The sequence below is a fragment of the Nelumbo lutea genome, chromosome 7 (genome assembly GCF_056320005.1).
Source record: "Nelumbo lutea isolate HS-2025 chromosome 7, American lotus-T2T, whole genome shotgun sequence".
Classification (NCBI taxonomy): Eukaryota; Viridiplantae; Streptophyta; class Magnoliopsida; order Proteales; family Nelumbonaceae; genus Nelumbo; species Nelumbo lutea.
The window spans coordinates 11571811-11587640 of NC_142690.1; the positions used below are offsets into that span (position 1 = coordinate 11571811).

At 36.8% G+C, this 15830-nt stretch overlaps 1 protein-coding gene across 1 annotated transcript; it reads right to left on the reverse strand.

The window, feature by feature from the left end:
- Positions 1–3210: 3210 nt before the first annotated feature.
- Positions 3211–7017, reverse strand: LOC148845103 (putative wall-associated receptor kinase-like 16). The gene is made up of 3 exons (XM_088953458.1): positions 6113–7017; positions 5827–5997; positions 3211–4515 (listed from the first exon to the last, which is right to left on the reverse strand). The coding sequence occupies exons 1-3, from the start codon at positions 7008–7010 to the stop codon at positions 3338–3340; spliced, it is 2247 nt and encodes a 748-aa protein (XP_088809584.1). The 5' UTR covers positions 7011–7017; the 3' UTR covers positions 3211–3337.
- Positions 7018–15830: the final 8813 nt, after the last annotated feature.

Below are 15830 nucleotides of genomic sequence, written 5' to 3' on the forward strand. Positions count from 1 at the left end.
CTAAGAATGTGGAACCAGAACCTACCCTGTAACAGATTTGGTAGGATTTGTTCAAGGCCAGTTCAATGTCGAATCCATTTGTTTCTATGTAGAACCTACCTATTTGCTTACCAAACAGATTATTGAATAGACTATTCCAATTCCAATTCCAACTGCAACCAAACGGACAAATATACCATTACCACTTGCATTTGTTACACTTTATGAGTAATCTTTAATTTATCTGAGAAAATAATGAGGTTTCGTAGGGTCTGAAATTTTTGACCCAGTCTATTGCTTATAATCACCAAACTTTCCACGAAATTCATTTTTAAATACGAGATCTTAGCAGTATATTCAGGTCGCGTCGAGTCAACCCTTTAACGAATGGCTGTGCAATTGAGACTTTTTATGCTTCAATTTAGCGTGGGAAGCCATTTTTTTATAGATAAAAAAGTACCAATTAAAACAATTTTGGAAAAGCTAAAAAAGTCATCTGGCTAATGTTAGAAAATCATAAACTCGCCTCTGAGACTAATTAAGCAACAAGTCACCCAGCCTTGAATTTAGGAACATCTTCCCCTGCATAATATATGCAGAGGATGAGATGTTCTCCTTGTATGATTAAGATAATCGTGAATAAAATTCTAGTGGGCAGAGATCCGGACTCCTTTCATCAAAGTGGTCTCGTTTTACAAGAATCAACTATAAACAGAAAAAAAAAAAAAAGCAGTAAAGCCTGGTATCTCTGCCCCCAAAATGGAGGCATTAAATACTTGCCTTCTATAATACATCATTTTCCTAGATGGCTAACTACCTATAGCGATATTTTCAGTCCATTTCCTAACGAAATGCTAACAAAAATGTCCATTTCCTTAACTACCTAAGGCTCAGTTTGGAAAGAGTACAAAATAATACAAGATATAATGTCTTGCATTTCACATATTTGTGTTTGTACTCCTTCCAAACTGAGCCTAATAAGGTTCATTTTGTGGAAGTAAAAGCAAGCCCATATTGATCTACTATTGTTTTTAATTAATTGTATAGAATCAGAAAAAAAATCATAAGTATGATTCAATTATATAGAAACAATCTGTTTGCTAGGTTTGCATCAATTCCGAGCTAGAATTCACCCCAATTGTACTTCGGGCCTAAAAATTTTGACCTTGGGCTGAACCGTCATTCTTCCAAGAATATATTCATCAAATAGTTGTCAAAAATTTTTCTAATTACTCATCGAACGTGCTTACAATGTTGCTGTTACTTGATTTGAACTGTTACCAAATTAATGAAAGAAGGTAATTTACTTTTAAAATTTTATGCATCATATGTAAATAATTATGTCACAATTGGAAAATCATTTTATCAGAGTAGCTCTACTGTTTAACGGTTATCACTTTATTTGCCAATTTAACTGCAACATAGTTCAGCCATGGTTTTAAAAAACGACCCGGAAATGGAAACATTCTGGCTGCCAGTTTCTGGGTCGATGATTCGACCATCTGGTTCGAACGGACAGTCCATTTAGACAACAAAAACTAAAAAAAATAAAAAAGAATAATTAAAAATAAAAACAGCCAAAAACCATTGAATAGGTAGACGGGGCCGATGGTTTGATTGCTCGGATCAATGGGTCATTGACCAATTTAACGATTTTTCTTTCAGAGATTGGGTTTAGAGTAAAACGGAACCAATTGCCTAAATGATTCCCGGGCCAAATGGTTTGACCGTCCAAATCAACGGCAGTTCTAAAACCATGAATTCAGCAGTAATTCTACTGTTTTAACTAAGCTATTTGAAAAAGAAAAAAAATCTACGATATCAGATAGATTTGGTAGAGAAAAGCTTTGACCAATCAAAGTATCATTGTAAATTTGATTAATACCACCTGATTGACCACCACCTCATTTGTGATATTAACTGATTGGCTGTAAATTTTTCAAATATATCTTATTTTGTTTGATTGCAGAACAAATGCAATAAAATAAGACCTGAAATGGAATAAGGAAAACCCAAAACAATATGAAACCAGAATTTACCTTCTTTTCATTTATAGTCCCATGCATTTGTAATTTGCATCACATCCAACAAGGATGAGTGTTACTGGGTTGGGTCGTTCTACTATAGATAAATAGGCCTTCTTTTTGTTGGACTGGGCCCGTATCTAAATCTCTTTTGCCATCTCCTCTTTTTAGAGATTTAGAGATTTTTAGACTACATTCCATCTTAAAATTCAGATTTAATCTATAGACCTACAACAATTCGAAAGTATGAATACCTCCACCTATAACACCCATACCCCTCCGTAAATTGACATTACGTCCGAGCTGATACTACCTCCAACTGTACGGTGAAGGTAGAGTAAAAACCCTTTTTTAAATAAATTTTTATTTACTTATCAAATCCCAAATTTTCATATAAGTTTGGGTTATCTATTTTTTTCGTATATTCTATCAAACCGAATGCAGCCTTAAGCTGAAGTGGTGTATTAACCATATAAGAAAGTCTAGTGTATTCAACTTTTTTTTTTCTTGAAATTAAGATTTAGAAGTAAGCATAGGGCACATGTGCAGTTTGTAATTAATACTTTTCTCTTTTAATTTCACCTAATATTAACGTATCCTCACTCTCATAACCATATGCAGAATTAGTACAAACATTGTTTACATCGGTCCGTGCATTATCCGGGTCCCTTCTCGTTAAATGGCTAATAAAGACTGAAAATCAAAGGTCTGTTTTTATATCCATATATGCGTTAACCAGTAACTAACTACTGTGATGCACGAGAAGATATATTATTGAAAAGGGCCAAAGGAAAAGACGACGAAACTCTCTAGTGTCGTGCCCACTGGGCGTCAATTTATAGTTTTGTAAGAAACTTCTCATGTGGAGCCGATCATCGTTAGTTAGGCTGTGTTTGGCTTGAAAGAAACTAGCTAATGTCCTGTCCATTCCCTTCCCTACCTTTTCTTTCAACCCAAAGATAGCTGTAAAGTTTGCTGGCGTATTTTCTGTAGAATTATATGGAAAAAATCAATAACAAAAGCAGTTAACTAGAAAAAAAAAGTCATAAGATTTGATGAAAGAGATTAGGAAATCAACAATCTATATAGCTGATGCCTTATATTATTTCATTAAATTGAAAGTTGTTCATGTAACACTACCTCCAACTATAATTGTACATTCATTTGTTGCCAATGAACAGCATAGCAAATTTATTGAGCACAGATTAAATAATATGAAGATGATAATAATTTATTTAAGAGCTAGGGAAATTTATTTTGTTGGAAATCAAACGCAACTAATTAAGAAGCATTACAAATAGCAGAAGATTTAGTTGAAGAAGTAAATTAAATGATCATCGCCCACTATCCAATGGTATGACAACTTGATCCCTTAAACTATCATAGCCAATATTATTGCTGTTATGAAAACTTGATGTCTCCCCAAGTAAGCACTCTGTTTCTTCATGAGTTTGTTCTACCCATGGGTGTTTGCTCGACCTCCTTAACCCCTCTAACTCCATAGCTACTTCTTTCATTGCCGGTCTTTCCTCTCCCTTCACACTTAGGCATCTCTTAGCAAGCTGAGTGACTTCTTGGAGTTGATCCTTGCTGCATTCATTTAGTACCCTCTCCTCCAAAATTTCTGAAACGTTGTCTTCTTTCATCGAAGTTATAAAATGGGTTGCCAAGTTTCTCTCTTTTTCAGGTCTTTCAAATTCAAGTGCTTTTCTTCCGGTCAATAGTTCTACCAGAACTATGCCAAAGCTATAAACATCACTTTTTTCTGTTAATTGACTTGTATGAAAATATTCAGGATCCAAGTAACCCAGTGTCCCTTGAACTAATGTAGTAAACTGAGTTTGATCTAATGGAACCAATCTTGAAGCCCCAAAGTCTGACACTTTTGCCATATAATTTTCATCCAAGAGTATATTAGGAGACTTAATATCTCTATGAATGATTGGAGGAGAGGCTGCAGAGTGTAAATAGTCAAGTGCTATTGCTGTTTCCGTGGCTATCCTTAGACGATTTTCCCACGAAATTGAAGATTTGTGTCCCTCATAATGAATATGGTGGAATAAGGTTCCATTAGAAACAAACTCATATACTAATAGTGGAACTTCAGTCTCTAAGCAACAACCCAAGAGTTTCACAACATTCTTATGATTGATTTGAGAGAGAATAACCACCTCATTAATAAATTGTTCAACCTGTCCTTCGTCAACTACTCTGGACTTCTTAATAGCAACCATCCTGTTGTCAGGTAAAATTCCTTTGTATACTGTACCATAGCCACCACGACCAAGGATTCGACTCTCCTCATAATTGTCAGTTGCCTTTTCAAGCTCTTCCGCAGTAAAGATTTTTGCAGCCTCTACATTGGTATCATGTGAAGAGAGTTGTTGCTTCAGTAAAAGACCTCCATTTTGCTTAAAAAATTTCTCTCTAAGCTTGATTATCTTTCTCTTTTGATATCCCCAATATATCCAAGAGCCCCCAATAAGTAGGAACAAAATGCCTGAGCCAGTACCTACATTAACACATGACCAATCACAAGTCATAAAAGATCCGAACCGGATTTATGCTCATTAGCTAAACTCTCTACCCACACTCTATCCGCCTTGAATTGCTGCCAAACTTGTATTGAGATGTGCAGCTGCAGTATACTGTGGGTAGGGGGTAGGTAGAGAAAGTGAATAGGAACTAAAAGATCCTATCAAAATATGTAAGGAAATATATTTTATATTGATAGATTTCCAAAGAAATTTAGTTTATGCATATAAAAAAACGAATTGCCTTAAAAGCACTTAAATTAACAAATGTTTTTGAGCCACATATGTTTTTGTTCATGTGGCAAAAAGTAAATAAACAAACAGACAAACAAAATCTTAATTAACAATGCGAACACTCCGTGTTAGCCACATGACAACCAATATTTAATTCTATCTATCAAAATGTGTCATGCATAGATCGGGGTTTTAGGCTGCTTGGCTTTAAGGACTTATTAGTTAAAATGCCCTTATGAACTTTTAATTGTGAAAATGAAATAAGACAATGCCAATGCCAAATGCAGCCTTAGTCTTCTATAGTACCAGTTATTAAACCCATGCTACAAAGAAACTATCCTTTTATATTTTATTTGAGAAGCACCATCAAATCAGTGGTATATAAGACCCTGTTTGGTTCACGGGAATAGGGGTTTGTAATTGGAATAGGAATGGGTTATTCCGATTCCAATTGTTTGGTTGGAAGAAATCAGAATTTCATTCTCATTTCTGTTGGAATGACATTCCTCCATTCCAGGGAATGATCATTCCCTACCACTCCCTTGGGAATGGAATCCCATCCCTATCCCTGTCTCAACCAAACAGATTATGGAAATAGACCATTCCGATTCCGATTCTAAAGAATTATATTCCAATTTTGATTTCGATTCTGACTACAAACCAAACGGACCTAAATTTTTATTTGATTTGTGCTAGGCTTTATTATTTGAGTTATGCCAACAAAATGATTCTTAGGAATGGCAACGGGGCAGGGATCGTATTCCCTGTCCCCGACCCCAATTCTGAAATTAACCCCCATACCCATCCCCAATCCCAGCCGGAGATAAAATTTGTCTTCCACCCCCAATCCAAGGCGGTAATGAATTCCCCGCGGTGACCAGAATCCCCGAATTTTTGTTAGATAACAATAGTTTTTGAAAAATAAATTTACTTAAAATAAGTAAAAAAATTAAATTATAAATAAGATTTTAAATATGTTTTGGTGTAGGCAACTATTTATATTAAAATAACTTGAGACATTAATAGAGTTACTGTGGGCTTTGTTAATTACGTACTTATGGTTAGTTGTAGAACCAGAGATTGCTTCAGTGGATGCACCGGTACGATGCAAGTCGTCCTTCCGTCTCCCTCCAAACCAGGTGGGCAGGAGCAGTTGTAACTCCCAAGCGTATTTGTGCAAATCCCTTTACAGTTGTTACTAGCTCCATCGGCGCATTCATTTATATCTGCATCTCATTAATTATACAAATTGACTCAGTTAGCTAAACTCTGAAGTACAAGAAGTATATTTACTTTTATGTTTCGATCGAATAGTGAAGAGGAAGGAGATTATGTACGTACCTTTGCATCCGTCTTGGAGGTAAGGATTGCCTTGGTAACCTGGGGAACATTTGCAAAGATATCCGAGACCGTTGGGGGAGTCATAACATTCGCTGTTCTTGCCACATGCATAAGATGGGTCGTTTCTTGAAGCATTCTCACATGTATAGTTTTCTATTGCCCAGTCAAGGATGACTGGAACCATTTCTTCATTTCTATCGTAGAAATCCAAATAGCCCAGGAGATCGGGTACTGAGAAGTTGTACCAGTCGGAGTCAACCATGAAAGCGTAGCTGCATGGGTTGAAATCCTCGACCTGTGTGTGGTTTTCGAAGCTATAGATGGTTACCTTGAACCTTTTAAACCCCTTTGGTATGGAAGTCTGGCAACAGCCTATCCCTGAACATGACCCATTGATTGGGCTCTGTTGGTCGTTGCAAACCATGGAACATCCACTTTTGAAGTTGCGACCCTTGGAGCCATTTATGTAAGCATATGTGTCGCAGCCGAGAACAGTGAATCTGTTGTGGGTGTCGGAGAAACTATAGGGTCTACTCATCAAATCAAGCGACGGGAGTGACCATTCTACATTCTCCGAATTAGTGTAGCAATCATAACCTATATAGGTTTTGACGCGCAAAGTGCCTGATGATGAGATTTCTAAAACTTCAACGTTTCCATTCGTCCCTAAGAACAGCTTCGGAGGGTTGAAACTGTGGTTGCAGGTTACTTCATACAAATACCTGTAACAATTTTGGTCATCAGCCATCCCGAACGGGTAGGGAACGGTGACGTTCCCACATTTCTCCTGGCACCCTGGCTTTGCCATTGATTCAGTTGCCGATGCATATATTGCCGTTGTCGTTGGCCAAAGCACAAGGATTATTTGAAGAAGCAGCAGCATATTAGCAAGAGCCATAGTAGTAAGACTCGGTCACTCAGCTGGTTCATTTGATTTGCTCATACCCTTATTAATAAGCGAGAAACTTACTGCTAATTAACGCTATCGTAGAAGTGTGAATAAACTCAGACAGGATTAAAAGTCAAGTCGACGGGAGGTATGGGGACCCATTGACAGGTTGACACTTTAAAAGCGATTCTTATTTCTTACCAAACATTCAGAACTCATTTTTATTTCTCACACACACCCAGAGCACAGCACAAAAGCAAAAAGCTTATCCAGTTAGTAATGGGCCGTCGTCAATATTGATTGCATATACTATTTATTTTATTGGTGGATTGATTTTTATTTTAACCCCAAAGTTTACTCCAGTGAAGGAGCGGCCGCCTTAAAATATTTCCTATGTGGATGGATTATCAAGACAACAATAAAATATTTTAAATATTAATTATTTAATTTGATCATTTAAAAAGGCAAAGCAATCAGTAAATCAGTTCAAGCTAAAAACTGTAATGTTCCACGGATCCCAGTTTTGTCAGTTATCTGGGTGGTTCACCCGTTCAGCTCATCAAAAATAATCATTTAACCGGGACTCAGAAATGCCACCAGCTCCCTGTTTTCGTGGTCAGACTGTCTGGTCTATGCCGAGTCTTAAATTAATGATATTGTAGAGTGAAAAGTCTCAACATTTTCTTCTTTATTGTCCTATGAATACATTAACCTGTTACTTTTTCCAGTTTGAAAAGTCAGCGATAGATCTATTGAGCATTTTCTTTTATCTATGCTTACAATCTTAAGTGTTCTGTTTACACACTCCTTAACCCAGTTTAGGAGTGCAAACACAAATTTGTAGAGTGCATTAAAAACCTTGTACTTTATATTATTTTATATGTATTTGAACTATACATATTTATATTTGTATTCTTCCCAAACTGAGTCTTACTTCTCCTTTACAACTCTTCTGCTAGTCTATGTCCTGAAATACCATATGAGTAATTCTTACCCCATTGTCATGGATAAAGAAATAGGTTGTGATTTTAATCCCCACTAAAACTTACCTGTAGGTTGCACTTCATTCTGGTTAGATTTTGTCTCTTACGTACTATAATGCCAAATAACCAAGGCCCCAGTATTAAATAGGAATTTGAGTGTTCACTCCATATGAAAAAGTGAGGGACGGAGACCTGGTCCACTTGGAAAAGATGTACTTGGTTAAAGCCTTCAGTCTTCTCTTCTAGTCATATATAAGCATTGACTAATAACTACGTGTGGTTTACGAGAAATTATAAAATTGTGTGGTTTTCACTGGGTTTCATTTATAAGAATTTCCATTGGATACTGAAAAGCAGAAAGTAAATGCATGTGCTATATATATATATATATATATATAGTCCTTTTTAACAACTAAGAGCTGTGCTGAAGAAATAATTAGGCACATAAGAATAATGCATGATACTTTTGAGACGCTAGCTCCGTTTTTAACTCAGTCCAACATATCCCCAGAGGACTAGCTCGAACATTAGAACCTTAATGATTAATTTGGGTTCACATGTATGTATATGAGATTTACAATTGATCTGAGATCGTTGGATATATGGAATCCAGGCTTTTTTTTTACCCTAAAATTTATTTTCAGGTGGATGGGCGGCCACCTTAAATTTTATTAATCATTATCAAAGACTAAATAAAAGATAACAGGAGAGGTCATAGCCCAGAGAACGAAATAAACTCAGCACATACAATCAGAAATCCAAAACGAATATAGGAACATTGATATAATTCTCTCGACAACGAGTAATAAGAACTTGAGGAAGGTGAGAGATTATATCTAATATGACCAATCTGTTATCCTCAATACTTTTATTGGCAAGATTAAGGTTTTTAAAACTGACCCAGAGAACGAACCAATCAGGGTTCTAGTTTCCAAGTCGAACAGTCAGCCCAATCTGACAAAAAAAATAAAAAAATAAATACCAGTCAAAACCGTTAGACAGTTCAAATGGTTTGAACAGTTCAACCTCTCGAGTCAACAATTTACTGATCAAATCAACAATTTTTTATTAAAAATCTGATTTGAAAAATGCCTGACCAGTTCCCAGTTTTTCCGGTCTAACCATCTGGTCTGATCCGATTTTAAAAACCATTGACAAAATAGTCAGCACAGAGAATTCCCTTAGAGTGTGCATGAAAATAGTATTCATGCCAGTAAGCATTGTGTAAAAAAAATCAACCAAGGGGAGGAACGTTTGTCATTCATTATATCAACTAGACTTGAATTGTCACTCTCCACCTCAATTGATAAAATAGCATTATTGCGGCAAAGTCGAAAACCATCCAACAGAGCAAGGAATTCAGCTTGAAGAGAGGTAGTATAGTCATAGGAATTAGAAAAAGCAAACAACAAACGACCATCAACCTTTCTAATTACACCTCCACCACTACTTGTTCCTGGGTTATCACAGCTAGCCCCATCTACATTTAACTTGAATTCAAATAAAGTAGGGAATTTCCAAGAAACCCACCTAATTTTATTCCTTTTCGCTGTTTTAATGTGTATGTTAAGATAATGAAGCACTAGTGACTTGGGATCATTTGATTTAGGATCTTCTTGTAATGCATCAATCTCAACTAACCATATTTTTTTACTTTGTTAATCAGAGAATGGGATTAATTAGGATCCACTGCCTTCAAACACCCGCTTTCATCTCTCATTCCAAATGATCCACAAAATGATAGATGTGACAATACACGTAAATAAATTATGAATTTGGTAATCCTTTTCACTTATATTCCACCAACCCTTCACACGATCTACAATGTGTTGAGATGGGTTAATAGCTATGTTAAATAAATTTGAGAAGCGGCAATTCCCGCCCTATTGGACGGGTTTTTTGTGCTTTCAAGTTTCATGTGACAGTGAAGCTCATGACGTAGATTGAAGCAAACTATAGGCAATGCTTCGGAACTGAGTGACTTTGGTACTTTACAACAACTTTCGTACAGTCACAGACCAAGAATATAAAAAGGAAAGAGTAGAGACTACAGATACAGAGGCGTTGTCGAAGGTTTTGTGCATCAAACCGTCTTTCCTTATGGTTGGGGTAAGCATCGTTAACGTTTCACATGCAGCAGCTCATCGTCCCTCCATGGCCCTCCACCTTGCCTCTCTCTCAGCGCCAACTTGCCAAGCTCCTCCTCATCTACATTGGCATTTCCACCCAAACCTATATAAGGGAAGGTAAGTTTTAAACAATAAAACCTGATGAGGTCTTGGAGGTTTTGATAAGTGAGAGCAAGTTTTAGAGAACTATAGAAATGCATGTAACAGCCTTGAAAGAAGAGTGTTGGCGTATGGTATGGTTTGATGAGTTTCCTTCTCAAGTGAGAAGTTACGTCGATGAAAAGATGAATTTGAGGTGAAGCTCCACAAACTTGAACTTATTCAGAGCGGAGCTCTGCGCTTAAAGTATTATTGTTCTACTACTTGTGTTTCAGTTACAGGAAGTATTTTTTTTTGCTTCTTTTCTTTCTAGCTAATTACCATTATTGTGTTTTGTTATTTCTTTGTGATTTTTATCGCTCTCTTTTACTATTCTTATTTTTCTTTTAATTCGAGTGTATCTTTTCCTTCCTAGTTTCTCTTTCTCTCGTTTGTTCTCTTTCTAGTTGCTTTTCTTAATTAGTTGCTTTCTAGTTTGCTTTTTAAACTAAATCCTTCTTTAGTTTCCCTCCTAGTTCCCTCCTCTCGAATGTCTTTTCATCTGTCCCTTCTCTTAATTACTCTAACCTATTCCTACCTGACCCGTATAAGTTTACGTCTGCCACCTGTGCTTTACTATCATCATTTTGGGCTGCGAAGATCTGGTTTTCTTCTTCTATTTCATTTACTTTCTTCTTCCTTCTCCTTCTCCTCCCCCGCTTAACCCTTACTAGCTAACTCGCTCCTTTCTTTCTACTGGTCTATTCTCCTCAATATCATCCCTAGAATTGGCTTCATTGACATACGTCCCCATATCCTTGAAAACCTCCATTAGGATTGGCAATTTTCCTTTATCTGTCGTATCTTTCCTCACTTAATTGATCAGTTCTCTAAATCTAAATTGGAAGAAGGTCTCTATAATATGTGGCGCCTTGATAGCACCCGTCTCTTCCTTGCCCCTTTCCAATGAGGTCATATGAAGCAGACTTTGTTCATATTAGAGACAATGGTCCCTAGATGTTAGATTGCCGGTGGATAATCCTGAAACCCTAGCTGCCAGCGCAACCTCAATATGAATGGCAACTCAACCAGATTGAAATCTGGTTCAGTTACATGATATCCCTTATGAAATCCTCTCTATAAATGTTGATCGTCCAATTTTTGAACATATAGATCCCACTCATCAAATTATTGTTGTTCAAAGTTATTGTGGACCAGCCTTTGAAAATTGGTTCTTTATTCAGTGCTACCCATTGGGTTGTTTATCGATATGAAGATCTCCCTGACACCTGTTATCTCTGTGGTAAAGTTGGACATATGTACCGGTGTTGTTCTCAACCTCTTCCCTACTTCATCAGCCAAACTTATGAACAGTATGTTAATGGTCATTTCATGCACCTCCCCGGTCTTTGACTTCGAGCCGAGATCCAAATTCGTCGTAATTGGTGTCGCCCCTCCTTCCGTGACTTTGTTCACATTCGCTACCTAGTTCAAAACCCTCAACCCCCGGTAACCTCTAAATCACCAACCTCTTCTCCCTCTCCCACTTCTTTCCTCTTAATCCTCTGAATTCAACCCTTGCTAGCGTCACATCAGGTACCTCCTCTACCAATGCAACTACCCATACTGCTCCTACCCTTCGTGTTTCCCCAGAAACTTTCAACATGGCTCTTTATGCTCAAATTGCCCTTAACAATATTTTTCTGCCGCATCCGATGGGCGCATCTTCGTCTCGAGGTAAACGCCCTCGTATCGATCTACTTTAGCACTTACACTTAGAGGACTCTCCTACTCTACCCATTTATGACAGACCAGAATCCTCCAACTAGAGTAATCAAACTAAAAGGATTGTGAACATAGTCCCTTTAAATCCTGATCTGCCTTCTGAAGCTCTGACATTTGGTGAACCTCTAACAGATTTTACCAGTCAGGTGAGTTTCATTTTGTTTTCGTTTTTCTCTTCTCTGGAAAAGGCGGTGGTGGCTGGCCTGCAACAACCACAAGACCACCAATGTTGATCATCAGCTAGAACTGCCAAGGGGCTACACGCCCCAAGGCAGTTCGAGGACTAGGGATTTTAGTTCTGACTTCCTTTTTCTATGTGAAACTAAAATCCCTATCGACAAGATGCAACTTATAGCAAATTGCCTTAATTTTACTAATTCTTTTTTTATTCCTCCTATAGGTCGAGAAGGAGGAATAGCCGTCTTTTGGAATATTTTGTCTGCATCTCTTTTTGTCACCAGATCTAGGTATGTCTTTTTCAAAATTTCTTCTCCTCCTTTGTTAGGTTGTATTTATGGACCTTCGGTGAAATCTCACAAAAACAATTTTTGGTCTAACCTTCATCTTGACCTTCACGCTTTCAACTTACCTTACTTATTAATTGGAGATTTTAATGAGGCAAATCACGTGAAAATTCAAGATCCCTCAACTTCTACTGACACACCTAGGCTTACCTCCTCTCAGTACCACCACATGGTTCTGAATCAGAACCTAATGGAAATCGACATTCAAGAGGGTCACCTAAGCTCGTCAAACAAAAGAATTGTTGGCACAATAAATCGTACCCTAGATAGGTGCCTAGCAACCCCAAACCAGATTTTAGCCTTTCCTCATGCATCATTATCTTTGGTAGCTCGATGGGGCGTAGACCATCACCCCCTGATTCTTAATTCCACCCCTAGAGTAACCCAATATCCTAAACATTTCAGATTTTATGAGATGTGGCTTTCTAAAGAGTCTTGCTATTCTGAAATCATTAAGGGCTAGAACTCTCCTGCCTCAGGATATGCAACCTTCCGAATTACCACCAAATTGGGTCAGATTAAGCACAATATAATTAATTGGAGGAACTAAAGTATTTTGATCCTCAAACTAAATTAAGCCACTTGGAGCCCCAAATTATTCAAATTGAACAGTCCAATCCTTGGGACAAGGATCTACTTACTAATCTTTACAAACAAGATGATGAAATTCAGATTCAATTAGAAAGTTTCAAAAGACATAAATCTAGACAGCTCTAGCTGACTTTGGGAGATTAAAACACTCATTATTTCCATAAGAATGCTATTTGTTGCCAAAAAAGAAATGAAATTCAGGGCATAAAAAATTCCCAGGGATCTTGGGTTACAAACCATAAAAAGATTGCTAGTACTTTCCTTTCTTATTTTTTAGACATCTTCATCCACAAAGATTCCTCAAATCCATCTTTTATTTCGGAAGTTATTTCCCCTGCTATCACCACTGAGGATAATACTTTTTTTACTGCTATCCCTTCTGAAGAAGAAATCAAGGCATCCCTTTTTAGTATTGGCAGTCTTAAATCCCCTGGTCCAGATGGTATTCCTGCCCTAATCTATAAAGAATACTAGTCAGAAATGGGCACTGAAATCATCACCTTTGCTCAAGAATTCTTCCAAAACAAGAGACTTCCAAAGAGACTAAATCTTACCTTTATTTATCTCATCCCAAAAAAGGAAAATTGTACTAAAGTGCAAGAGTCTCTACAATGTTATCTATAAAATCTTTCCAAAAATTCTAGCTAATAGGCTTCGTACTGTCCTTAAAAGATGCATTTCTCCCAACCAATCAACATTTATCCCGAGCAGACAAATGACAAACAATACCATTATTGCCCATGAAATGTTCCATTTCATGAAACATCATAAAAGTGGTATACATTACGTAGCTATTAAGCTAGATATGGCGAAAGCCTATGATAAAATGGAATGGTCATTTTTTCTTGAAATACTCAAAGCCCTAGGTTTTTCTTCTGAATTCTGTCAAATTATTTTTGAATGTCTCTCTTTTGTCTCCTATTCTGTTATCATAAATGGTGCTTCTGAGGGTAAAATCATCCCCTCCTGAGATCTAAGATAGGGGGATCCCTTATCCCCCTATCTTTTTATTCTAGCCATAGAATGTCTTACTCGTCTAATTCATAAAGTAGAATCAGAAAATCAAATCCAAGGTATTCAACTTTTTATTCGAGCCCCCTCTATCTCTCATCTCCTCTTTGTTGATGATATTCTCTTATTTCTCAGATGTCATAGAGATGAGTTAGACAATCTAAAGGGTATTTTAAACGTTTTTCAAGATTCTTCGGGTCAACTTATTAATCTTGAAAAATCGGGAATCCACTTTAGTGAAAATGTTCACCCTCATCACTAGCGCATGATTAGGAGGCAACTCCACATGAAAAATCTTCCTAAAAGTTCTAAATATCTAGGGCTCCCTCTAATTTGGGGTTGTTCAAAACATCACCAACTTTCGTTCCTATTAGACAACTTAAAGCACAAACTCAATGCTTGGAAAACTACTTCAATTAGTCAGGCTAGTAAAAGGGTTCTTATTCAATCTGTTCTTCAAACCATCCCTAATCATGTGATGGCCTTAATTCAACTACCCCACAAAACTATTTCGGCCATAAATTCTATTATAGAAAAGTTTTGGTGGGGAAAAACAGCCTCCAGATCCCATCCTTACCATTGGTGTTCTTGGTCTAAGCTTACTCTCCCCAAATCACATGGTGGTTTAGGCTTTCGATAAATCAAGTTGGTCAATTTAGTCTTTTTGAAAAAACTTGCCTGGAAATATCTTAATGAGCAAAATAAATGGTGGGCCCAAATCTGGAAACCCAAGTATCTCCTGAGGGATGAAATTTTCCCCCACAAAATTTCTCGAACAAGTTCATTCTTTTAGAAATCCTTATCCCCCAATCTTCAGCTTCTCTTCCATGAAGTAGGTTATCTATGTCACAAGAATTAGCAAATTTTATATCTCAAATTCCTTGAATCCAAACTAATCAGAATTTTTATATGAGCCAGAGACCTCTAGACAATGAAATCTCCATTCTAAAGTTTAATGACTTAATTCTTCATGGAACTTGGAATGTCTCAGCTATTTCCTCAATGTTTGATGCTTTTCAAGATTCTGCCATCCTGAAAACCCCTATCTTACCTCCAAATACTCCCACAAATTGTATTTGGACTAAACATCCTACAAGCAAATTTTTGAATTCAACTACTTACAAAAATTTAATGCAGGCTAGTTTACCTTCTCTAACCACTCATACTAAATCTTGTATTAAATGGATTTGGTGCCTAACTTGTCCCCCTCATTATCAAATCCTTCTTTGGCGCATAATTTTTTATTAACTCCCTGTTAAATCAAAACTTTTTAATGCTAATCAGGATCAAACTTGTGTCTTCTGCCAGTCTCATCCAAAACCCACAGCTCATCTTTTCCTTTCTTTCCCCTTTGCTCAATCAATTCTTTTTACCTCCCCTTGGAACATTAATCTAGATACTCCTTATATTCAAAATTGGTCTAATTGTATTATTCTTTTATCTCAAAAATTTCCTAATCAACATGACTTGATCTTGGCTCTTAATTGTTACACAGTTGCGTTATATTACATCTGATTTGCAAGAAATGAAAAAGTTTTTAAAAATTCAGATATATCTAATACTTGGATTATCCATAAATCAAATCCTGTTTGTAGTCAAACCCCTGTTAAATCTAATACTACAAACTTGGTTCATCCTCCTCCTCCAAAACTGCTTTTATCTTTTAAAGAAAATATTGATTGCATTATCTTCACAGATGCTGGTAAAATATCTTCTTCTTTATTTTCT

Coding starts and splice junctions, on each gene's coding strand:
- LOC148845103 (XM_088953458.1), bottom strand. CDS start 7,010: ATGGCTCTTGCTAATATGCTGCTGCTTCTTCAAATAATCCTTGTGCTT. Junction 5,998..6,112: donor CCTCCAAGACGGATGCAAAG/GTACGTACATAA, acceptor AATGAGATGCAG/ATATAAATGAATGCGCCGAT. Junction 4,516..5,826: donor GGTTCTACAACTAACCATAA/GTACGTAATTAA, acceptor GTGTTAATGTAG/GTACTGGCTCAGGCATTTTG.